The sequence below is a fragment of the Parambassis ranga genome, chromosome 10 (genome assembly GCF_900634625.1).
Source record: "Parambassis ranga chromosome 10, fParRan2.1, whole genome shotgun sequence".
NCBI classification, from domain to species: Eukaryota; Metazoa; Chordata; class Actinopteri; family Ambassidae; genus Parambassis; species Parambassis ranga.
This window is the reverse complement of record NC_041031.1, coordinates 8,818,031-8,841,548: the sequence shown is the minus strand read 5'-3', so window position 1 is coordinate 8,841,548 and position 23,518 is coordinate 8,818,031. Positions and strand designations below refer to the sequence as shown.

Below are 23,518 nucleotides of genomic sequence, written 5' to 3'. Positions count from 1 at the left end.
TATATCTGAGTCATGGTGTGCTATGTGGGGCACCGTGATACTTCCTGTAAGTCACATCACCTCCTGCTGTCACCGCTGCACAGACTGACTGTGATCAGAATGAATGTAAAAGAATGGAACATTATTCAAGTTGAAAATAGTTTTAAATGTCACACACAGGAAGCTGGTTTGTTTCAGTGTTTGTGTTCTTTTCTCATACTGTGGATAGTTTGTGTTCTCTGCGCTGTCACTCCTCTTATCTGAGCTGGTGCCTCTCTCCCCCTCTTACAGGAATGGACTCCTGACAGGACAGAAATAGAGCAGACACACTCTCACGTCAATGCCAGCAAGCTGCCCGAAACTTACACTCACAGTCATGTGACAAAGTTCAGAAATTCCTCTGCACAGGTTCTTCTGTCCTTCTGTGAGAGATGTTTGAGCATAAAGCTGCAGTTTGTGCTTTTTTAATAAAGACGTGCGTAAAGATGAATCCAAACACACGCCATCCATCCGCTCCCCATTCTCTTACACTTTATTTAGACACGGATCCGCTACATCCAGGCAACACAGGCACACACACCTCTGAAGCTGCGCGAGAGAGCGCCGCAGTCGCTGCGTCACAGAGGACACGTCACAAGACGGCCTGAATCTGATCTGGGTGGGGGGGCGAGGCAAGTAGTAGACCGCGTTAGCGGGGACAGAGAAAAACCAGGACCACTGTCATCCAACACCTCCAGCGCAGAGAAGGTAAGCTGTAACTGCTCTATGGCGGCTTCTACTGTATCTATCCGTCCTCAGCGATGAATGGACTGCGTCAGAAGAAGTTTGCTTACACGTCATTTTTCATGTGACATGCATCAGAGAGGCAGGCAGTTCTGATAGTTTCATGAAGTGTGAAAGTGGGTGTAAGAAAAAGATGGATGATCTTAATTTGATGTCATGTCTTGTTCTTAGGAAAGAGGAAGGTTTTATATTTAGATATAACTTCATTCTGTAGTGTGTATGGGGGGGCTACACAGAAGGGTGTGGCTCTGCATTCATAGCGGCCCAGTGCCCCCCACCCACACCCACCCCCAGACCTTGATTCTGACATTAAGTTAAACTGTGCATGCTATTTTGGGAGACCTTCCCTTCTCTCCTTAGCACACAGTGCAGCATTTAAAACCTGGACATATGTTTCCTTGGCTTCCTGATTCATCAGATACTTTTTAGTGTTTCTATTCTATTCTATTCTATTCGATCTCATATAATTGAATTGTGTCCTGTGATTCTAAGCTCTTGCTGACAGCCAGTGTTGGAGAGTTAGCAGGACTATAGATTCTTTTCTGTTTCTGGGCACCATCTGCTTCTGAATGGCTGCATTATAGGTTAAGGTATGGCAGCATGGAACATGTGACTAAATAGTTGTCCCGCCAGCTGAATTCATTCAAATTCCATCACTCATAGTCTAATTTTAAGTGAATGTGAGGTCCACTTTAGGGGAAAACAGTCTCTCTGTTTCATTTTTTCTGCTGCTCTTGCTCAGAATTACAGCAGCACACAAAACCAGACCACCTCACTAAATGTAATCAGGAAAGGAGGGATCATCACCATGTGTCTAGGCAGCATAATTTCCCACACTGTCAAGGAGAATGACACCAGACAGGGCTGTTTTACACCTCAGCATTTCTCTCTGTCCCTCTGTAGGTCGGCATCTACTGACTCCTGAGCATTGTTAACACAGAAGACCAAATATGGTAAGTGGACAAGACCTTTCTCCCTCATCTTGTATTGTGTAAGTATCAAACTTGTGTGTGTGTCTATGTGCAGCATGGACGGTTTTGTGTGCAGCTGAATGCGGTGTGGATAAAGTACCACCTATCACCACATGAGCCGTCCACATCATAAAGGCAGCAGTATAGGGTGTCACTGCTACCTGCACAGCTAATAGACAGCTGTTTTTATACAGTTATGTAAGCTTGCATCCAACTTTTCTGTCCAGGCTGTAGGTCAGGTCTTGTCATTCTGGTGTCACTTGAAGTGAAACACACACTTTAATCATACAAAGCTGCAGTGTAGGGAACAGAAAGGAGGGAGGGAGGAAGCAGAAATGTACCTGTAAATCCATATAAGAAATATGATGGTTTAGTTAAATGCTTGTTGCTAGGGGCTTGTGTTTGTGTCCCTGTTGCTGTGGGGGTGAAGCTCTCCAGCTGTCGTGAAGAGTGATGGTCGCTGTAGTGGAGCAGACGAACAGAGCATGTGCAGTGGCTCCTTTGCAGGGTGGAGAGCACATTTTGGCTGACAGCCCCAATGCAGCAGAATCACAATCTACACAACAGTAGCTGCAGTTTAACATAGAGCCAGAATCCTAAAGAAATGTTTTAGAGTCATGTTTATGTCATCCAACGTTTTTCATTGTGTTTGAACCATTGTGTGTCAGAGCCCTACAAAGAGAGGTGTTTTTCTGTGCAACTTGACTCTCTCTCTACACACACACACACACACACACACACACCTTCCCACCCCTACACACATGTTCAGTTCACTGCATACAGTGGGCTTTACTGCAACCAGTTGGGGGTGGGACAGGTGCAAACACACAGCTGCTGTCATGGCCGACTTGGCTGTTCCTCCTGTCTCAGTGTCCAGTCACTGACCATGTCCACTGTGGTGGCAAAAAAAGTGTTGGCTAAGGTAGAAAGTCAGATATGCTGTGAAATCTGACCTTTAATCTGAAGTCAGCTGGCAAGTTTTACATACAATGCAAAATGTGGGTGGCATAAAAGTAAAAGGCTGGAGTTAAAATGTTTCACCATGTGTTTCTAGGTGTTCAGAGGCACAGTAACAGATGCTCCGGACTTTGATCCCAGCGCTGATGCTGAGACGCTTTATAATGCCATGAAAGGCATCGGTGAGTCCTGCGCTCCTCTGTGAGGTTTGCCATAGATAGATCATCTTTCATCCTCCCCTCGTGTTCATTTCTCACAGTATGGATTTCCCACAGCAGAGATGGAGCAGATATTCAGTCTAAGATGGGTTTATGGTCTGTGACTTGTTGTCACATGTCTTGTGTCTCTCAGGTAGTGACAAAGAGGCCATCTTAGACCTGGTCACCTCTCGGAGCAACGCACAGCGGCAGGAAATAACTGCAGCGTACAAAAGCAACTTTGGACAGGTGCACAAATACATTTTCCATACTCCTGTTTTTAAGAGATTTATGTACTCTTGATTGCATACAGACATTTTTGGTTATAACTCTGCTTATTTTAACAGGACCTGATTGAAGATCTAAAATATGAGCTCACAGGAAAATTTGAGCGTCTCATTGTCAGTCTGATGAGAACACCAGCCTACCACGATGCCAAAGAGATCCACGATGCTGTCAAAGTAAGACGTTTACATCATAGCTAGATTTACTCTTTTCATTATTTAACTTTTTAACTTCATGCTCTGATTTTAGGGAGCAGGAACAAATGAGAGATGCCTGATTGAAGTCCTGGCTTCTAGAACCAACACACAGATACACGCCATGGTTGCAGCGTACAAAGATGGTAAACATCATTTTAAATAAGCAGATGATTTGAAAGCATCTGATAAGTGTTGACATTAATGCCTGTCTCTCCAGCTTACGGCAGAGACATCGAGGAGGATATAATCGCAGACACTTCAGGTCACTTTAAGAAGATGCTGATTGTTTTACTTCAGGTCAGTTCACAGAGGAGATGCAGTGAATCATCCAGCTAAGCATGCAGTGTCTGTTTGAGCCTTTAGACACTCTCTGATCAGCAGTGTGTGTTTTGATGTGATGGTTTCAGGGGACCAGAGATGAGTCGGGAGTGGTGGATGCAGACCTGGTGGAGCAGGATGCACAAGTAAGAATATTTTTCAATAGAAAAAGCTATTTTTCTTATCACGACTCTAATGCAAACGGGTTCTTTCATTTAAAAAAGAGAGTGAAGGAAAGAAAGTGCACATTTGCAGGGTTATTTATGGATATATACCAATTATATACCAATATCACAGCTTAGACCCTGATTGTTTACTGTGTGTTCTCACCTCTGCCAAGGACCTGTATGCAGCTGGAGAGGAGCAGTGGGGGACGGATGAGGCCAAATTCATCATGATCCTGGGAAACCGCAGCGTGACCCACCTCCACATGGGTGAGCTCAGCTCTCAGGGACATTAACACAACAGTGAGGCATCAAAGACATGACATGACATAACATCACATGCAGTGTAACTGTGGAAACACTTCTCCTATTGTGAATATGAGCTTCACAGAACAGATAGCAGATAGGGAAAACCACAATTTATGCTAATTATAATGCAAAGCTTTATTATAGTGATGTTCAGGGACCCATGCTGCGCCCTCTGTTGGCCATAAGAGGCACAACATCAACCACTAGGTTGCCCTCACTTTGTGGTCTGTTTTGAACTCAAAAGCCAAACAGGAACATTTTAGAGAGCAGCTTTAAACACTGGAAAATCTTATTATCCTAAATAACATTTTTCATTTTTGTTCAGTTTTTGATGCATATGAGAAGATTGCAGAGGTATCCATTGAGGACAGCATTAAGAGTGAGCTGTCTGGAGACTTTGAGAGGCTAATGCTGGCTGTTGGTAAGAGACAGACTGACAGTACCGCTCTACATAGAGACTGACATGTTGTTAATGTAACACAGAGCTCGCTTCTGGTATTTTCTCACAGTCCAGTGCATAAGGAGCGTTCCCATGTTCTTTGCCAAGCGACTCTACTGGTCGATGAAGGTAAATCCAACTTCCATGTCATGTGCAGACAGAAAATGTCGCCCTTTTCCTTTTCCAGTTTTATTAAATTATTCAAAATCGTTGTCATTGTCTGTCATTTTTAGGGTCTCGGTACAGCTGATAATACTCTGATCCGGATCATGATTTCTCGCTCTGAAATCGACATGTTGGACATCCGAGAGTGTTTCCGCCTCAGATATGAGAAGTCACTTTATAACATGATAATGGTTAGAATAATTTAGTCTATGTTATACACACATGTGTGAATGTAGTTAACCCCTAACATGGCCCTGTTATGTGTGTAATGCAGGATGATACATCAGGGGATTACAAGAGGACTCTGCTTAGTCTGTGTGGAGGAGATGATGAGTAAGTGACACTGGCTGCAATCAAATGCAGCGTCCACTTTGGGAGCAATAGAGCACCACTTTTTATGAGTTATTGTTTTCGTAGGTCATAGAAATTCATGAAATTTAATAGATAAAGTTGATATCTAAAAACCTGTGTAGCAGAAAAGTTTCTTCCTAAATGTTCCCTCACTGCTTAAGGTTTCGGCTTTGCTGAGTGTGCTGTGTTGTGTCAAACTGATCATTACAGCTTAGCTGGAGAGTTCTTCCCTGAAGCTGCTCAGATAGCCTACAAGATGTGGGAATTAAGTGCCATGACCAAAGTGCAGGTTTGGGCCCCATCCGCTCCCACTTTAGTAGATGTGTCATTGCATGTTTGGCTTGGCAGTGCCTTGTGTCTCAGTTACCTGCTGGCCCTGCAACAATGTGCCTCTGGCGGTGCCACACACTCGTGCTGATAACACTGCCATGTCTGCACAGTGAAAGCTTTGTCTAACTGTGAATATGATCAGAATGCTGTTCACTCAAATACAAATAGTTTGCCTTGCTTTGTCCTAGGAGCTGGTAAATGTCAAAAAGATCTCAGCATTTCTGCAAACAAAAGGCTGTCCCACTAACGCTTTATAAGACTCAGCTGTTTTTCAGCCTACCAACCAGTCATTGTTGGTAGTGTCATGAATTCTAACCTCCAGTGGGCGACGTTCCCTCAAATGTCAAGAGATTATTATCATAAAACTGTGCTGTTTCATAATTGTTATCAGCTAGATAATCTATATCTGAACAAACCATAACATCTATTTAGATTTTTATTTTGCATGTTTTGCAGACCTCCGTGTGTTTATTGCTTTAAGCTTACAGTTCTGAGATATTTAATTCAAGCATAATAACATGTGAATGAATGCCACTTTGCTGCTTCATATCATGTTTGTGTAAATACTAATTGCCAATCTTCCAACACACCTCAGCTGAGGCCTACAGTCCGTCCTGCGTCTGGTTTCGACCCTGCTGCTGATGCACAAGCACTGAGGAAAGCTATGAAGGGATTTGGTATGCAAGCAGTAACAAGTGAACCACACTGACGATGCTCATACAGTGATACAAAATCCAATGCTATGCTAACTTTCTCAACCACAGGAACAGATGAAGATGCAATCATTGACATTGTTGCACACAGAAGCAACGCTCAGAGGCAAGAGATCAGACAGGCCTTCAAGTCCCTGCTGGGAAGGGTGAGAGGCATGGATGGCAATAAATACACATACACTGAGTATGCAAAGCAGCTGTTTAACAACTCTTCATCTTTTACAAGAATCTGATGAAGGACTTAAAGTCTGAACTGTCAAAGAACCTGGAGAGGCTGATCATCGGGCTCATGTTGACCCCAGCTGAATTCGATGCCAAGATGATGAGAAAGGCGATGGAGGTAAGCTGAGCATGCAATAATTTGATTTGTGACTTTCTGGTGCATGCGGCCTGCAGGTACTTTTTATTTATGTAAACAGGGCTCATGAGTCACGTTTATTTTTCCATAAATAAACACTGTTTGTTCTTTTTCAAGCCTGTGTGTTTGTCACAGAGGTGTCTAGTCCATGTCTGGAATTTACAGGAATTACACAGAATATATTTGATTATCAAACAACTTCTTTATAAGTAAAGTGTTTACTGGATTAACTTGTGCCATGAAAAAAAAAACCTCTGACTCACGCTTTAGCAGCCTGATAGTGAATCCCTTTTGAATTTATTTTAAGCCGCTGCTTTTAATAATTTGCTAACTTGAAAGCATATATTCAAAATAGAAGTCAAAACAAGACACTGATGCCTGTTGGCTCCATCTGTATGTACATGCATTTTGACTGTTCACAATGGTCACTATTGTATAGTCTCAAACATAACAAAGTCCCCTCAAAACACAAATGTTATAAAACACTATGATGTCGCCTCTCGTTGGCTGTGCCTGGGCCAAAACGTTAACCTTGAACATTGAACACACCATGATTACAGCCAACTAGCCTGTACGTTCTGCCCCTGTGTGAGTGTAAATAACACCCCATAACAGCAGGTGGCAGCAGTCAGCATTAAGCATTTAAAACAGCCATATCACCATGCATAGATGTGATGAGATGATTAATTAGAGATGAAAAAACACAAACTTTCTTTCTTTCATCATTTCCTTTCTTTCACTACAGTCTTTCTTCTCATGCAATGCTGCTCTAAGCTGAAAGTGAGTTCTCTCAGCAACAGAATCAACATGCTGTCGGACACCTGCTGTCAGGGATCTGATGGTGTATCGATACCCTTACGTCACAAGTAGATAAGAAGCTTGATCTTCTGCTGGCGCTCTCCAGCAGGAAAGGGGTGTGGCTAAGAACAGGGTTTCAAAGGTCCAAGCAGTGAATCAAGCTGTTTGGAACAAGGCTAAAACAGAACACCATCTGTATGGTATTATATAAACCTGACAGAGTCTGAAGATGTGAGATTCTCAGAGGGGCATAATGAAAAGTTAGCTGTACTGTGAATCAATATCTTAAAAGAATTTCCTCAGTGTGTTTTCTTCTAATTTATTAGGGTGCTGGAACAGATGAGCATGCTCTGATTGAGATCTTGGTTACCAGGAGCAACGAGGAAATACATGCCATGAACGCTGCCTATAAAGATGGTGAGTGTGATGCCAAAACAGGGGTTTAGTGTGACCTTTTACAGCTCACGCAGTATATGATCTTGTCCCACCATGCAGCCTATAAGAAGTCTCTGGAGGAAGCTATTCAGTCAGACACATCAGGCCACTTCTGCCGCATCCTTGTTTCTCTCGTGCAGGTAATGTTCACATCATGAGAACTTAGACTGCGTTTAACTTCCACACCCACTCGCTCATTGTAGTCTGGCTTGTGTACTCTGCTACATGCTGGCTGTAGAAAGGTGTATTTGTTACACCTTTTTATAATGTCTTGACATCCGCTATAACAGAAAAAAAAATACAGCATGTTCTTGGTTAACCACTGATTTTTTTTAAAAGATCAAAGATAAGCATCAATCATACATTTTCCTATTATGCTGTGTTCAGGGTGGAAGAGAGGAAGGCCCTGCAGATTTGGAAAGAGCTAATGCAGATGCTCAAGTGAGTGCATCCTGTGATTTTACTGCATCAGAGTATGAAATGGAAGAATGGCTTTCAATGTTTGTTCCTGCTGTTGTTCCTGAATTTATCAGGAACTTGCAGATGCATGCAACGCAGACTCTGACGACATGGAAATGAAGTTCATGAGTATTTTGTGCACCAGGAGCTTCCCCCATCTCAGGAGAGGTAAACATCATGGTGAACAATGAATTACCAGTAACAACATGAACATGGTCTGATCGTGCTCTTTCCCTTTTTTACAGTATTCCAGGAGTTTGTCAGATGCACAAACAAGGACATTGAACAGATTATCAAGAAGGAAATGTCAGGAGATGTGAAAAACGCCTTTTATGCTATAGGTGATTATCAACTTTAAGCTTTAGCTTTATGCTGTTTTACATTCTCAGTTGACACTACTGATAATGTCCATTCTGTTCCTCTTTTTCCTCTGTAGTTCGCAGCGTGAAGAATCAGCCCTCTTATTTTGCAGACCGTTTGTACAAAGCCATGAAGGTATTTCCTGCATTTACAGTATGGCAGGTTGTGTAACTCATGCAACATGTCATCAGTGCACAAAAAGCTTATATTAAGCTTATATTATTGTTCCATATGTCAGTTACTAAAACACTTTAAACAAAGTGTCCACTGGTTTCCTCTGCAGGGTCTTGGCACAGATGACAGAGCACTGATCCGCATTATGGTGTCCCGTAGTGAAATTGACCTTTTCAACATTCGTAAAGAGTTCAAGGAAACACACGATGCCTCCTTACATGAATTCATCCAGGTAGAAACCATGATTGTAAGTGGGAGTCTTTGTCAACTAACACGCCTGTGTGATTTGTCGTGTTCTCATCTGACATCTGTGTTTGTGTCTGTGGAGTTTTCTGTCTCACTCTGTGCGCATCCTTCATCTACTGCTGCTGCTGCTGCTGCTGCTGCTGCTATGGTCGGGCGGTGGGGGTACGGTAATCTATAGCTTCCTGCGGTGGACTACGGTGTCTGTGGCTCCTGCACAGCTGTTTAGGAATTTCCCTTGCATGCTCAACTTCCTCTCTTTATCTGCTGTGTGATTGGTTGGCAGCCGCAGCAAGACAGGAAGTTCCTAAAAGATTCTATAATAACTTAGAGATGAAATCACCGTGACACCAATACAAACAAGTATAGGGTGGCCTGAATTGGTTTTGCAGAAATATGATCCGGTTATGCAACAAGCAACGATTGCTATATGCTGTTAATTCTGAAGTGTATATAGTATCTAAAGTTTTAGAGTTGTGTAGTTTGGTTTTGCAAGTCAGTGTTTTTCAAAGCATAAATTTAGACGGTTTCAGTTAACAGACTGATTTGAGCCACTTTAACCAAAATGCAAAATATGTTAACAATTTAAAGGGATAGTTTCCACCTACCAGCACCTCTATAGCAGCAGATGTAGACTTGCTAAGCTAACCAGCTGAGCTAACTAGTTAGATACGAGCTGAATTCCAAGTATGAGTGACTATTCTTGTAATCAGGTTTATCACTATATCTCACATAATGACAATGATAGTCCAAATCTACACTATGAGTGTCAGCTGATATAAAAGGGTAATTCCAGTTGATTTTAGTTGATTTCATGACTTTTGTTCTGTAAGCCACAGATAAACTCTGCCTTCCAGTTCCTGCTGTGTGACCGATGACCAAATGTCAGCAGACGTGCACATGATGAAAACAGTATTTTCCATTAATTCATGCTCTCTCTGTGTGTCTGTGTGTGTTTCCATCCAGGGTGACACCTCAGGAGACTACCGTAAAACCCTGCTGGTTCTCTGTGGAGGAGAAGATTAAACCCATTGTGTCTCTGCAGCTTCGACAAGACACGACCAGTCCGCAGAGTGAAACTGTGGTTGGTTAATGTCAGTATCTATTCTTGGGTGTCTAACTGCTAACCGTCTGCCACTCTTCAGCCAACCCACTGACCTATGACCTCTCAGCCTTGCAAACCAGTTTTCTGCTGACTTCCTGTCTAAGAAGACAATGTTTTTTTTTACCGTGTCATATGTAACATGAACATGTTCACATCAGTGTAGAAAAGAGGCTTCACACGTACAGCAGTGCCTTCAGACTGTAGTACTGTGATTTTAAGGTATCGCATATGCCTTAATTAATAAAAAATACAAATGAAAACCTTGTTTTATTGTTTTTTTCTTTGTTTAATGCATTTGAACCATCTACATATTCTCTTGCTGTGGCTTTTTACAGTATGATTAATGGGTGGGCTCCTGGCTTGTATTTAGCATGGCAATGATTCAATGATTAACTGTATTGACACTGGCAAGAGCATGAAATTGGAACTAGGATATTTAACATCCATATTTAACATAGGAAACTCCCACTCTGATTCAATGTCTCTTCTGCTTACTGCCAAGTAATGTAAATAAAGGCTGATAACAACATGTGGAGAGTGGCTAAAATATATTCTACATCTAACAAAGTCAGGCCAGCACATTTAAAAGGTGAAAAAACATTTTCAATTGCATGTCATATTAAACTTTATGTCTCAGTTGCACTTGTATGTTCGAAAAACTGCAAGACAGCTGTCTTTGTTCTTGTTAGTGTCTCGGTTCACTGCGTCTGTGTGAGCACAGCTGTTGTCAGGCCATTTCGAGTTAAAAGAGGAAAGAAGAAAAAAAGATGTATGTGGCGAGGAAATCCCCTGCAGTACGCCAAAATCCAAGGCCACAAATAAAGAGTCTGCAGCAGTCAGTAACATGGGCTTTAATGGCACACCCTGAACCTGAAATTGCTCTATTTGATGATAATTACAAGAGATTAGGAGATTACTTCAATAGCACTTTGTTAATATCAATATATACACTATTCTGAATTTCCCTTTTTGAAAGCTGGGGAACTTTGCACGGTGGAAATGTTCAGCCTGTAGTTTACATATTACAAAGCTGCTCAGTGCTCAGGGGTGTTGCTTTAGCCTTGTACTTTTATTTTCTTCTGCAGCCATAGACTGTGGTCGCATCATTACGTGCATTGTAGTCCTGCTGTGTGCATACAAGTGAGTATATGTTACAACCCTTCTGTGCACTTTACTTCATATTTATTGCATCGTTTTGTGGCTGTTTGCTATCACTCAGCTCATGCATCTATGTGTGCAGCATGAAATACATGTTGCATAGTGCATGCAAAAAAAATGGTTATTTAAAGGTTGCACACATACATAGAGTTGTCTGTTCATGTGTTGTGTTATTCAGTAAAGGCAGGCCACACAGTTGGACACACACCAGGTTCTGTTCAGGCTGAGCCTACCAGGCCATTTTACTGGGTTATGGGAATTCCCCAGTCTCACAGTGAAATTGCTTCCCCCCCTATTCACCAGTTTCCTTAAAAAGTGCCTGTCTTACACAAGCTGAATGTGTGGGTGAGTTGTTGTTTATTTGTTTTTAACGTTTAAGATTCAGATACAGGATATTTATAATTTATTTATTAATACTCTTAGCTCTGTATGTTCCTTTTTTTTTAAATTCAGTTAGGGTTGCAGTCATTCCGTGTTGTCAGTGAAATAAGTGTTGTTTACCTTTAATGAATCTTAACAGGGCAGGCAAATGTAACACAGTATTTCTGCTCTGTTTACTTACTTACTTCTATCTATGAGGATTGTTTATTGCTTGCAAGTGCTACTATAAAAAGGACAAGTTTATTTTTTTCGAATAGTTTGAAGCCAGAGTGTAGCTTAGAAACAGATGTATTCATTAGAATTATTATAGATGCAGCAATGATAAAACTGTATGTGACAATCTAACAGGCAGGTTAGGCCTAATAACATCTTTAATTTAAATATGAGTAGCTTGGTAAGGGTTGACATTATGCAAGCACATATCCAGTCCAATGTTTTGCATTAAGACAGAGTCAGCAGCAATAATGCCCCTGATTTAAAGCCGTGAGAGGACAGCCTGAGTTACTGCTCGGCTAACAAAGGGACATTTTGTATTAAGTACCACAGAGCTAATGACTATCGGCTACTAATTTCTGCTGCTAGGATGTGGGAGAAGGGGCTGTCTCTGTGCCTCAGCAGGAGGAGATGCACAGTGGGGCTTCGATGTGACCATGACCCCTGTCTGCTCACTCTCCTGTCTTGCAATAAGGGATGTGCTATAAAATATGAAATTTTAAAAAAGTAGGTGGGAGGAAAACAACAAAATGTGTAGTTTGTTTCCCAGCAGGAGTGAATGACGGGTGACATTTCCTGTATCCTCATGCTTTTTGCTGTTTATTATGCCAGCACATCACAGCAGCCCATGAATCAATAAGTATGGACAAGGTGTTTGATGACAAAGTGTTTTTTCCTCAGTCTTGTGCACAGGACTGAGGAAAAAACAACCTCAGTGTGTCAGCCAGATGTGAGCTGATGTGTGCGTTTGCTTTTTCCTGTAGACAGATAATGGCTCTCTGGGGGACAAATTCACAAATTTAGCCAACAGTTTTTAGGGCCAGTGTGATACATAAAGCCATGTTCATGTGTGTGTTTCCATTGTTTTATAGGCAAGAAGTTTTTTTTAACTTTTTTTTAAAGTTTTTACTATGAAGAAATATGTTCATATTATTATTCACATCCACACATCACAGGCTTTGACTTCCTCTCCTGTGTTTCATTTTATTTTATAGAAGTGAAGTAAATGACATAAATGAGTAGTATTGTGAAATCCTGAAATTATTTGTGAAGTTGTGAGGACTAGGTTAGTGAGATGACATATTTAATGCAAGCTATTAATAGTTTTAAAAGTTTTTTGCTTTTGATATTAGTTAACATTTAATATTACTGGGGCAGTGGATCATGAATCATTGCACACAATTAAATGCCAGCTGGTCATTTCCTTTGTCGGCCTGCTGACGAGACAAAGCACCGAAATCACTTGTTTTAACTTGTCTTTGTTGACAAGCAGTTTGATATTTTTTAGTCATGATGTATTTACTGCTTGTTGATGGTGATATTAATCATTGTTTTTAATCATACAGCCTTAAACTCAATAGGGGCCTCCGTTGTGTGGGTCACCACACCCTGGATCATATAGTGTCATACTTTGTGCTTCTAGTTAAGGCAGGAATTCTTTCCCTGTGACTTCAGATTATGTGTTAATTCCCACAAGATGTCACTATTACTCTATATTTTTCATAATTAGGGGGGGCCTTCAATAAAGCTCTGACCATGTTGTGGCACAGTCCGCCTCAAAACACCTCATCATGTTGCTCTAACCTCCGTGATGTCAAAAACATCAGTAACAAACAGTATGAGCAATCCATAGTGTCCAAGAAATGTAAAATAATATTGTTTTATCAATGTGCTCATATTAACTTTGTTTGAGATCACTGTGTATCGGGGAAACACTATGCTCCTAAAGGTTTTTGGATTGATTGTGTTGCGGGTGTTGATATTTAATAGATATGAAGGCCAAGCATCACTATCACTGTAGATGTAATAAAAAAAATACCTAAAAGCTCAGAAAATGACATGTAATTGTAAATATGTGACTTACCTTTAATTTAGATGGATTTAAAAACCCTCTCATATTATCACACAATTAGCACAATTACAGGTAACCGGTGTTATTTTTAAGTCACATAACAAAGATTATAAGCCAAATAACCAATTAGTAGAACATCTAGGGTTGCAATTATAAATGGGGTTTGTGCTGGACAAAGTCTGTAGATTAAATGTAAGCTTAAGAGCATTTCTCACAACATTTACTTTTTTTTAACAAAATATAATTGATAAAAAACATATTGTTGTTATTGCCATTTGTTGGTGGCTCAGTCGCTTTATGACACGTCTCTTGCCTAATATTTTATGCTTATACTTGAGAGTGTGGACTAAAAAAGCTCAGTGCAAATTGAACTAGGCCTCATTACCCTGATGGTTCAAAGGAAAAAAAGTGATGCAATCACAGAAACCCCCACCAGCCCCTTCTCTGAATTTATCAATGAGGGAAAAAGAGTAATTCAGTGAAAATGGTCGGGTTTGTCCCTGAAGCCTATGAGAATGAGGTTGACAAAGATGCTGTGTAATTAAAATCATAAATATTTAAGAGAACATTAGTCTGTCTGATTTACAGTTTGACTCAGGCAGGAGTCATCACATACGAATCGATGTGTATTTCTTAAAAGTCCGTCGTTTAAACAGAATTGGCAAATCTGGTCGATTCTCTTAAATGAAATATGGATAAAGCACTTTTGCTCCAGTGTTTACATTACTGCTCCTGTTGGTGGCCCTCTGACACGCAGCTGTGCTCTGATTGGTCCGCCCAGCTGTCGATCATTGCTGTTTACATCAAACGTTACGAGGTGGAATTTCCCAGGTTATGCATAGACTCAGTAGACCACTTCCGCAATAGATGTTGGGCAGAGAGACGAGAGGCCACTGCGAGCTGAAAGGTACCCAGCAAAAAGACACCTCTTTGTTTTCTGATTCGTTGTTTAACCTCGCATTCCGACTCACTTACTGCATCGATAAAAGTATCTGTAGTGGGTAAATAAGAGCAGCTAGCGGCTTCTTGCCCCGCGCTGTCATCTAGTGTTAGCAAGCCGAAAGCTAACGAAGATGTTGCTAGCAATTTGCATGACAACAGCGAAAACTAATATTAGCCTTCTTCAGCCAATCAAGGTAGCTATCATTAGCTAGATTGTGCTGCATTTGTCTCTCTTCTGCTACACAGATGTCTGTTTGTACGGTTCGCGTTACATTTGATATATTTTCAGCTCTGCTTTTGTCTTTTCTCTCCTCTGATATGGTCGCTGGAGTTGTCATATTTAGCCATCACTAACGCTAGCATACTTTTGCCATATATCTCACAATGGCAGGGGTAGCATGATGGTGATATTGGTTCTTTTGTCCTCTTAAACCTGTCGGAGCTTCTTTATTTTCGTGACCGGGATATATTAATTTTGTCCAGTTTAAATGATAACTTAGACAAAGGTTGAGAGTGTTTGTTTAGTGGCTGTAGAACAAACAGGTGCCTGTCTGAGTGAGGGATTTCTGTCTTATATGATTGCTGTGACTTTTAAGCAAGTGTACATTTTCTATATCATATATTCAGGATTCAGTGAATTAATGTTATTAATCACTAGTCTGTAGCCAGTATTTGAAGTGTTGTCTTGTTCATATATATATATTCACACACACACACACACACACACACACACACATAGAAGAATTATGCAGAGGAAGACTATTGTTCCTTTTTTGAGTATTCTTTTGTCCTCGAGTAGTGTTCAGCACTTTTTTTTCCAGTTAAAAATAACAGTCTTTGTCTCCTTTCCACAGTTCAGAGGACCATGTGTAGGAAGTGAGCAACAGCAATGGAAGGGAAAGGTCCATACCGCATCTATGATCCAGGTGGGAGTGAGGTCAAGGCCAGAGAAGAGGCTGGAGGGGGAAGTAGCTATCGACAGCTACTGGAGGAGAACAGCATATTGAGGGAGCGGATGAAGGGACTTAAGAGCTTAGGTATGTTCCCAAAGAGAGCATGGTTACCTGCTGGCTGTAGACTGAGGGTAACACCACCTGGTTTTTTGGCACTACACGTCGGAATGTCCTAGTAACTAAAGATTTTAGCAGTTCTTTAAGGAAATGGTAAAAGAAAACTGTATGTAGCTTGCATTTTGTGGCAGCACAACGTTTTTATTCATACAAACTTAAATGACAAATATGTCATATATAATTATTTCCATAACAGTTTACATAATGACTTGACATTCAAAACATAAAACACGTAGGAGGGATAGTCACGCAGCAGTTATGGTAGAATGTTGTAAAACCTGATCACCTTCATTTGTCTTTGTTTAAGGGATTGCATGCCAGTGGCCTCATATTTTGACTCACCATAGGAGTGCTGCCTGTGTGTAATTTCTTCCAGGATTTCTGTCATTTTATTTGATGACTGTAGTGTTGACAGTACATGTGTAGCAGAAGTTAGAAGCTGATGTTGGTGAAATTCACCTGAATGGTTATTGGACAAGATCTATATGAAACCTGCAGGTGATTTGCTGGAGGAATCTCAGTCAGAGGCGTCAAGGCTTCGGCAGCGAGTGGAGGAACTTGTTAGAGACAACGAAGCCCTGAAATCTTCAAGCTTTGCTGCCACTCTGTGTATGGGAGGACCCACTCAGCCTGACACACAAAGTAGGTCCTGCAGACTTGATGTGATGAGGAATGACTTTGTTGAGATTTGAGAATATTCTGAATAAAATCTGCATTAACCCATATGTTGATATGGCTCATTTTAGGTAAACCCTGTTTACACCCCACTGCACAGCAGAAAGAGGAGCAAAGCTGTTTAGGGAAAACCCTTCAGCCCGAGAAGCCCACTGTTAGTATTTGTACTGTTTTATTCTATTCTAACAGACATAACCCTGTGATGATTGTAGAATAATCTAAACTAGTTTAAAATGTGCAGCTGGCAGCTGAAGAACATTTATTTTTAGCAGATATGGACAATACTTGTATGTGTTAATATCTCCATCTTTATAGGAGGCCTTATCAGAGTTTGAGGTGGTGAATATGGAGGAAAAGACTCCAGATGCCTTGACTGTACGTACCAAATGAATACTTCTTTAAACTGCTTCAATCCTAATGGTTGTTCCAAAAATATTTTACCTCAGGTTTACAAGTTATTCATTATCATTTTAACTATTTTGCACAAATTATTGAGGCAAAATTCAGTCTTTACTCTTTAGAGCAGTTTCTTCAGTGTCGGGAATATATCCTTGATGTGTTGACTCACCACCAAACCCAATACTGGTAGCTCCAGCCTGAGTCAGTTAGTCACTCAGGGGAAACTCCAGGATTTTTACTAGACTAGAATTACACAACTGATTCATTCACATACTTCATCCTAAGGAATGTGTTGATAGGATACTGTACCATATGATTTCAGGCACACATATCAAAAACACAGTTGTTTTTGTTTTGCTTGACAGGCTAGAGAATAAAACTTCTACAGCATACAATGGCACAGTCACCACACCTAAAAGGAATATTTTGGGAACTGTATTAACACCAACTCTAAATTTAAACCAGTCAGGATAAACTTGTTTCACTTTACATTCATTTAGAAACAATGGCATGATGACTGTGTTTAGTGCAGGTTTAAATACTTGTGTAATTGTGAGTTGGCTGAGTCAGTTTGAGATGTAGGTGCGACTGACTGTATACCTGTGTGGGTCTTTCAGACGGGGTCAGTGGCAGGAGGAATCCCCCTCCTTCCTCAGGAGAACATCGAGCTAGCAAGCCAGCTGAAGAGACTTGAGAGCTCTTTCAGCATATTTGCAGAGGAGTCCAACCCGAACCAGCTGTTAGCTCATCTCGGTCGCATGGCCGTTGAGTTTCACCATCTCTCTTCTAAGGTTCAAAAGAACGAACAGAGGACCTCCCTTCTACAGGTATGACACACAACAAGAGTGTAAAAAGTGACAGGACACCTTTTCTCACTGGTAATGATAACCACAACCACTCTTTTCATGGCACCATTGAGTTAAAGACAAAAATGTTGGTATTATGTTGAATGGTGCTTAATACTGGGTGGTTTTGTTTCTTTTTATAGACTCTCTGTGAGCAGCTTAGACAAGAAAACAATGAGCTTCGAAAGAAAATGGAAGAGGACCATCATATCAGGAATCGAGACCTGGAACAGCTGAGGTAATGGTTCTGTTTTTCTTTGTGTTGCTTCTTCTGTCAGATACGTTACAATTGAAAAGATCAAACTGTGTTTGTGTTGCACACATAATCACTCTTCTTTTATTAAACTGGGTCAGTTTAGTTTCTTACAACATTTTGAATGCTGTGACTAAACCTCCCATTATTGTTGATGTTTGAACATTCTTTACTTTGTCATGCTTTCATTTCTGATGGGGGATTATTCCAGTGCTTTCTGTTGCCTTTTGTGCCCCCAGCAGGGTGTTGAAGGTTTTTCCCAAAAGACATTCTGGAGATGCAAGGAGTGTAAACACCAGGAACAGGACCTCATTCATAAAATGCTATCATTTTCAATTTCTTACCGCTCTAGGCAGGAGAATCAGAAACTTAAGGAGCTGGTCACAGGAGGAGCACCAGCCGCAGCATCTGTGTTGCCATCTGACACCGACACTCCGGAGGCCAAAGAGGAGCCAGTAAAGGAGGAATCTGCCGCTGTGCGACCTAAAATGGAGGCCACCACACCACAGAAGGTAATTCAAATAAATCATGCTCTACATTACTTAACTTTTCATAAATCACCATCACTAAAACATCATTGTGAACTTTCCAGATGTTATGAATTGGTTAATTGAACCTTCCCCCACTCGTAAGCTGTTATGATATGTACAATGAGTGGTGTTATGGATTTTGGAATATTTTGTATTCCCCCTCCTCAGAGTGGAAAAGCTGCAGAGAAAACCCCAACCAAACCTTGTGATGTAGAGGTGTATGAAAAGAAGATCAAGCTTTTGGAGAAGCAGAGAAAGGATGTGAGTTGTACTTGCCTTATTTTCTTATTTACAGCTCATCCTCTTTTTGCCATTAGGGAAAGTCTCTGTGTATTTTGTTTCCTATATGTTCAGTGCTGTTTGTTTCACTTTCTGGCACTGCTCACAGGTACTGGAGGTGAACAAGCAGTGGGACATTCAGTGGAACTCCATGAAGTCACAGTTTGAGCAGAAGGTACAGTAATGACTTGACGGCTGTTATGAAGGGTGTGGGAAGACATTACTGTGTCTGTGACTGATACAGTGCTGCTAAAATATTATGTAGAGTGTTTTTATTATTATTAAACACTTAAAATCTCTGTTAGATCTATTTTAACCAGTCACTCGAGTAATCTCTAATTGATCTATCTTAAAAATGTTCTCTTTAGCTTAAAAAATTGATTTCTTTCACATGGTTGTTGCTTTAATTTAGAGAAAGGTACTTAAAAGTGTCACAGTTTTATGAATAAATAAAAATATCCATACTTATAAATAACGTAGTTAAAATGGATAAGATGGTTCTTCATAGTCTTACATTCTTGTAAGTTGAAGATGGACCCTAATGTTGCTTCACTTATCAGTAGTAACATGGTTAAAAAAGTAAGAGTTGCATTTAATTTGTGTATTAGTTTGAAAACAGCTGGGTCATAAAATAGGTCCATGGGCTTTAAAATCAAGTTCTGTGTCACATTTTTGCATCAGGTTTTTTTTCTGCCACTACAGCTGTTATTTTTCTGTAGACAAGTATTCCATGAATATCTTTAAAGATCACTGTGACGAGTGCACAAGTTGACGATGAAGCAGCTGTCTTTTTTTCAGTTGCTTGTCCAGTGGAAAGGTGCAATCTTGCAGTAGCTCGCTATCTGAACGTACTTCAGCAAGAATTCCCCTCACCTCTCTGGTACCCGCTGACTTCCTGCTGTGGTGCAGTCAGAGGGCAGCAGAGACACACAGATACACACACTCTCACACTCAGACTCACACACCTACGCTTATGCACACCCACAATTCTGCACAAACCTACATTCACACTTTGTTCAGATGGGGACGCCATGTGTCGGGTTTAAACCGCACAAACCTAGATAGATCCATTTGCGTCACAGAGTTCGTTCATATTTAACACAAAAACAGAAGTGCGTGTTTGCAGATGTGTTCTTGTTGCTGTGTTGCAGTTTGATAACACACATTTGTTACAACTGTATTTTAATACATGCATCAGCTGATGTTTATCAATACCAGAGAGTTATTATCACTTTTTTGGTTTGCATTTAAAATTCTACGCTACAACTGTGATTAGGGGACTGCCCTCAGGTAATTGATTTACACTTTGCTTCAGATCACAGACCTCAGACAGCGGCTAGCCGAGTCCCAGAAAACTGTTCTTGAGCTGGAGGCTGAGCGAGAGCAGAGGCAACGTGACTACGACAAGAAGCTGCTGCTGGCTAAGTCTAAAATTGAAAATGTACAGGTGAGAACACAGTAAAAAAAAACACACACACACACAAAATCAATACATTTTAAGAGAAATGTTTCAAAGTTTTGTTGTGTGGGTTTCAGGGGGAGAAGGAGTGTTTAAACTCTGAGACCACTGAGCTGAAACAGAAGATTCGCTACCTGCAGGATCAGCTGCTGCCCCTCAGCAAACAGCGAGAGTACCAGGAAAAGGAGATCCAACGCCTCAACAGGGTGAGTGTAAAAGTGTAAAAGGGAAAAAAGACCCATCCAGTACAGTGATTATTTATTTTGTGTAATATTTGTTTTTATCAGGCATTAGAGGAAGCCTTAAATCTGCACACCCCTTCATCCTCACAACAACCTCCTGGTCAGGGCAACTTTGCAGACGCAGCCAATAACCTGAAGAAACAGGAACTGCTCACTCAAATTGCTGTGCTAAAAGAACAGGTCAGACATCCAGAAGAATATATGCATGCATGCATGCATATAGTAACACTATAATTTAACAACTTCTGTTTTGTGTTTTAGGTAAGATCTTTGAAGAGGACTTCAGAAAGGAAAGAAGTGACAGGGAGCGAATGAATGAGGAAAAAGAGGACTTGAGGCGGCAAGTTGAGAGACTCCAGGGTCAGATTACTAATTTGACCAATCAGGTTCGCATAATTCTGTCCCGAATAGAGTTTAAACTTTGTAATGAAACGACCGAGCTGTTCTAATATGGCCGTTTATTTTTCAGCTACACCAGGCACAGAACGAGTGCCAGAGAGAACGTACAGAGAGGTGTAAGCTGGAGAGACTGCAGATGCAGCATCACAAACAGGTACTGACAGCTCAGGTCTGAGCCCAGTAGTTTTGCAGCTTGATCAACATGGTGAATTAAATGGAGCCCTCAGACTGGATATGTGAAATGTTTGGTCATGTTGGTCACAGGTTAATTAGGGACATGGCAGTCACTGAAAGTTGCTCTTAAAAGTCTTTGGCAGCATAGTTGCAATAAACCTTGCAGACTAGCGCCCCCTTGTGACAGCAGAATGCAGTCTGATATGGCCGATGCCTGGTTTGACTGTAATACTGGACAAATCAGTACTCCACCCCCAAGAGCCTTACTCCAGTTAGCTTGTTTGTCAGTGCATTCAGGATCAGCAGGTGAAATATTTCCACTCCTCAATGGGAGGCAGCTGCAGCAGAGTGAAAGGTCAGCAGAGGCCCATGCCATGACATGGTGTCTTCACTCACAGACATGCACTGATTGGGGATCACATGTGTACTTGTGATCCCTCGTAGGGGCAGCAGCAGGAAAGACGTACCTCAGACCCCACGTCAGGCTCAGTGAATGGCCCGCTGAGCCCTCCCTACTGTGGTCACTTTGTGCAGGTGGGACCGCAGGGCCTTGAGGGCTGGCCCATACACTTCCCTCCCCGGATGCCCAATGCAGCAGGTGCCGCAGCCGCAGCCACCGCAGCACCACCCCCTGTACGAGACTTCCAGCCTGTTACCCCGGTAAGGGTGCTCTAAGGCCCCTCTATCTCTGTCTCTGGGGTGACTCTGCTTCACTGAGAAAACAAGGCTCTTTTTTTTTCCTCTTGCCTGTACTCCCATTATTTGCTGGGAGAAGCACGCTTACATTCAGTAACCATTTCTAGGTAATGGCAAAGACTTGAGGGCTGCTGGTTGTGGTGTTTAGGGATGTGTGTGGCGATTTGAACTTAGCCCGTGCTTTTTCCTTTTCAGGGTTTTCCTTGGCAGATGTCATTCCCTCAGCCGAGAGGGGCCAGAGCAGTAGGAGAAAGTTCAAGACCACCGCCTGAGAATGCAGGTAAGGTTCAGCCAGTCTGATCTCTATGATTCTGATAAATCATGTTTATCAAGTTTGTGTTTCCCTACCTCTGCTAGCTTAGACGTCGTAGTTTCCCACCACAAACTAAATTGACCACATATTCATGTCTTTCATGCCCATTCTGCAACTATACCCCAGTCTGCATATCAGTAGATCAATACACACAAAGAAATCATATCAAATCATAATTTGAGAGGCTGTTGGAAAGTGATAATTATCAGATTTGAGAAGCTTAAATTATAATTCCACGCTGGGATGTGTTTAAAGTGTTTGCCATTTGTGTGTGGATTGGTGCACACATTTGCTAGTACCACAAATTATGCCCAACTACTCATGTGTCTCATTCTTACAGTATAGGTTTTGACTCTGTGTAATAGAGTAAAATATCAAGAGGACACTTTATGTTGTGACTGTGAAAATAATGCAGTTTTTTTTATGTGTGTGTGTGTGTAGAGTCAGCAGCAGCCGCCGCAGCAGCAGCAGCAGCAGCTGCAACAGGATTTGGAAAAAGGGAGCGACAGAACATTGACCCTGGAAAGCACTAAAGCATCACCGTACCCACCTAATGGAGTCTGGGTAGTAGCATGAAATCAGTTTGTTTTTGAGTTGATGAGGTGTGATTTGATCTATAATTTTCCTACTGAACTGTAGATATCCTATTGTAATGTTGTTTATACTTGCGTTTTATAAGGCTATTTGTGAAACACTTCGCTATTCTGAATATATACATGAAATATTATTTAGATTTTTTTATCGGGAACTTTAAGTCATTTGTTAAATAGGTTGGAATAATTAACATTGTTTTTTTTCTCCAGAAAATAAACCTTTGTGATTGTCTCTCTGCAAGTATGTAACAACTCAACTCTTAGTTTGTATACTTGTAGGGTTACAGGAAGCCATTCCCCAATATGACTAAGATGACATATACTCATTCCAACATTGAATGATTATATAGGTACACTGATTCATAGAATTTACAATGTGAATGTTAATTGATTTGAGGGTTTCTTCAGTACCATCGATGTTATAGGACTGTCCCATATGTGTAACTGTTCAAAAATGGTTGTTGAAATACAAAAATTTGGGGAAATGAATTTTGATGGTATCATACCAAAAACATGATTGTGATTATTGATAATTTATTTATAACCTGCTGTTTTTGATAGTTGCATTGACTAAGTGTAAATCATTGTCTTTAGTAATGCTGTTCTTTCTATGTTGTTAGTGTAATCCCAATATATTGTAGCTATTGACATTGTATGTTTGTATCAGACACAGTACACAATGCACAGTACATACACAGCCTTTTTTTCCCCATAACGATGGACCTAATCTCATTAAACAACACATCTACTTGATTTGACCACTCATTCCGATATTTATGCTCATCTTACTGCATCTTGTACACAATTTAAGCCCCAAACTCAGTGTCTAGATGTTACAGCAGCAAAAACGTAGGGCAGCAGTGATGACTATACTTCCTCTGCATCCTCAAATACCTCTTATGTCAATATAAGTTGTGATTTCAGTGAGCACTGAACATTCAAACTGCTCGAGCAG

General features: G+C 41.0%; 2 protein-coding genes across 3 annotated transcripts; both read left to right on the top strand.

Annotated features, from left to right (window-relative positions):
• The first annotated feature begins 578 nt into the window (after positions 1–578).
• Positions 579–10,350, top strand: anxa6 (annexin A6). 2 transcript variants are annotated; one of them, XM_028415694.1, is made up of 25 exons: positions 579–726; positions 1,666–1,715; positions 2,788–2,872; positions 3,042–3,136; positions 3,235–3,348; positions 3,422–3,512; positions 3,587–3,666; positions 3,777–3,833; positions 4,028–4,121; positions 4,486–4,581; positions 4,670–4,728; positions 4,833–4,955; positions 5,039–5,097; positions 5,326–5,404; positions 6,041–6,122; positions 6,210–6,304; positions 6,385–6,498; positions 7,641–7,731; positions 7,810–7,889; positions 8,137–8,190; positions 8,283–8,376; positions 8,454–8,549; positions 8,645–8,703; positions 8,852–8,974; positions 9,952–10,350. In XM_028415694.1, the coding sequence occupies exons 2-25, from the start codon at positions 1,713–1,715 to the stop codon at positions 10,009–10,011; spliced, it is 1,983 nt and encodes a 660-aa protein (XP_028271495.1). In that variant the 5' UTR covers positions 579–726; positions 1,666–1,712; the 3' UTR covers positions 10,012–10,350. The 2 variants fall into 2 exon arrangements, with proteins under 2 accessions (XP_028271495.1, XP_028271494.1); XM_028415693.1 differs by having other exon boundaries at positions 8,852–8,989.
• A 4,123-nt stretch (positions 10,351–14,473) lies between these two features.
• tnip1 (TNFAIP3 interacting protein 1) lies at positions 14,474–23,316 on the top strand. The gene is made up of 18 exons (XM_028415770.1): positions 14,474–14,601; positions 15,491–15,673; positions 16,205–16,348; positions 16,453–16,535; positions 16,697–16,756; positions 17,398–17,607; positions 17,769–17,863; positions 18,231–18,390; positions 18,577–18,669; positions 18,797–18,862; positions 20,003–20,134; positions 20,224–20,352; positions 20,434–20,570; positions 20,651–20,774; positions 20,858–20,941; positions 21,406–21,621; positions 21,853–21,937; positions 22,412–23,316. Exons 2-18 carry the CDS (start codon positions 15,526–15,528, stop codon positions 22,501–22,503), a joined length of 2,058 nt encoding a protein of 685 aa, XP_028271571.1. The 5' UTR covers positions 14,474–14,601; positions 15,491–15,525; the 3' UTR covers positions 22,504–23,316.
• Positions 23,317–23,518: the final 202 nt, after the last annotated feature.

Coding starts and splice junctions, on each gene's coding strand:
- anxa6 (XM_028415693.1), top strand. Junction 4,122..4,485: donor CGTGACCCACCTCCACATGG/GTGAGCTCAGCT, acceptor ATTTTTGTTCAG/TTTTTGATGCATATGAGAAG. Junction 8,377..8,453: donor CTTCCCCCATCTCAGGAGAG/GTAAACATCATG, acceptor CCTTTTTTACAG/TATTCCAGGAGTTTGTCAGA.
- tnip1 (XM_028415770.1), top strand. CDS start 15,526: ATGGAAGGGAAAGGTCCATACCGCATCTATGATCCAGGTGGGAGTGAG. Junction 17,864..18,230: donor CGAGACCTGGAACAGCTGAG/GTAATGGTTCTG, acceptor TTACCGCTCTAG/GCAGGAGAATCAGAAACTTA. Junction 21,938..22,411: donor ACCACCGCCTGAGAATGCAG/GTAAGGTTCAGC, acceptor GTGTGTGTGTAG/AGTCAGCAGCAGCCGCCGCA.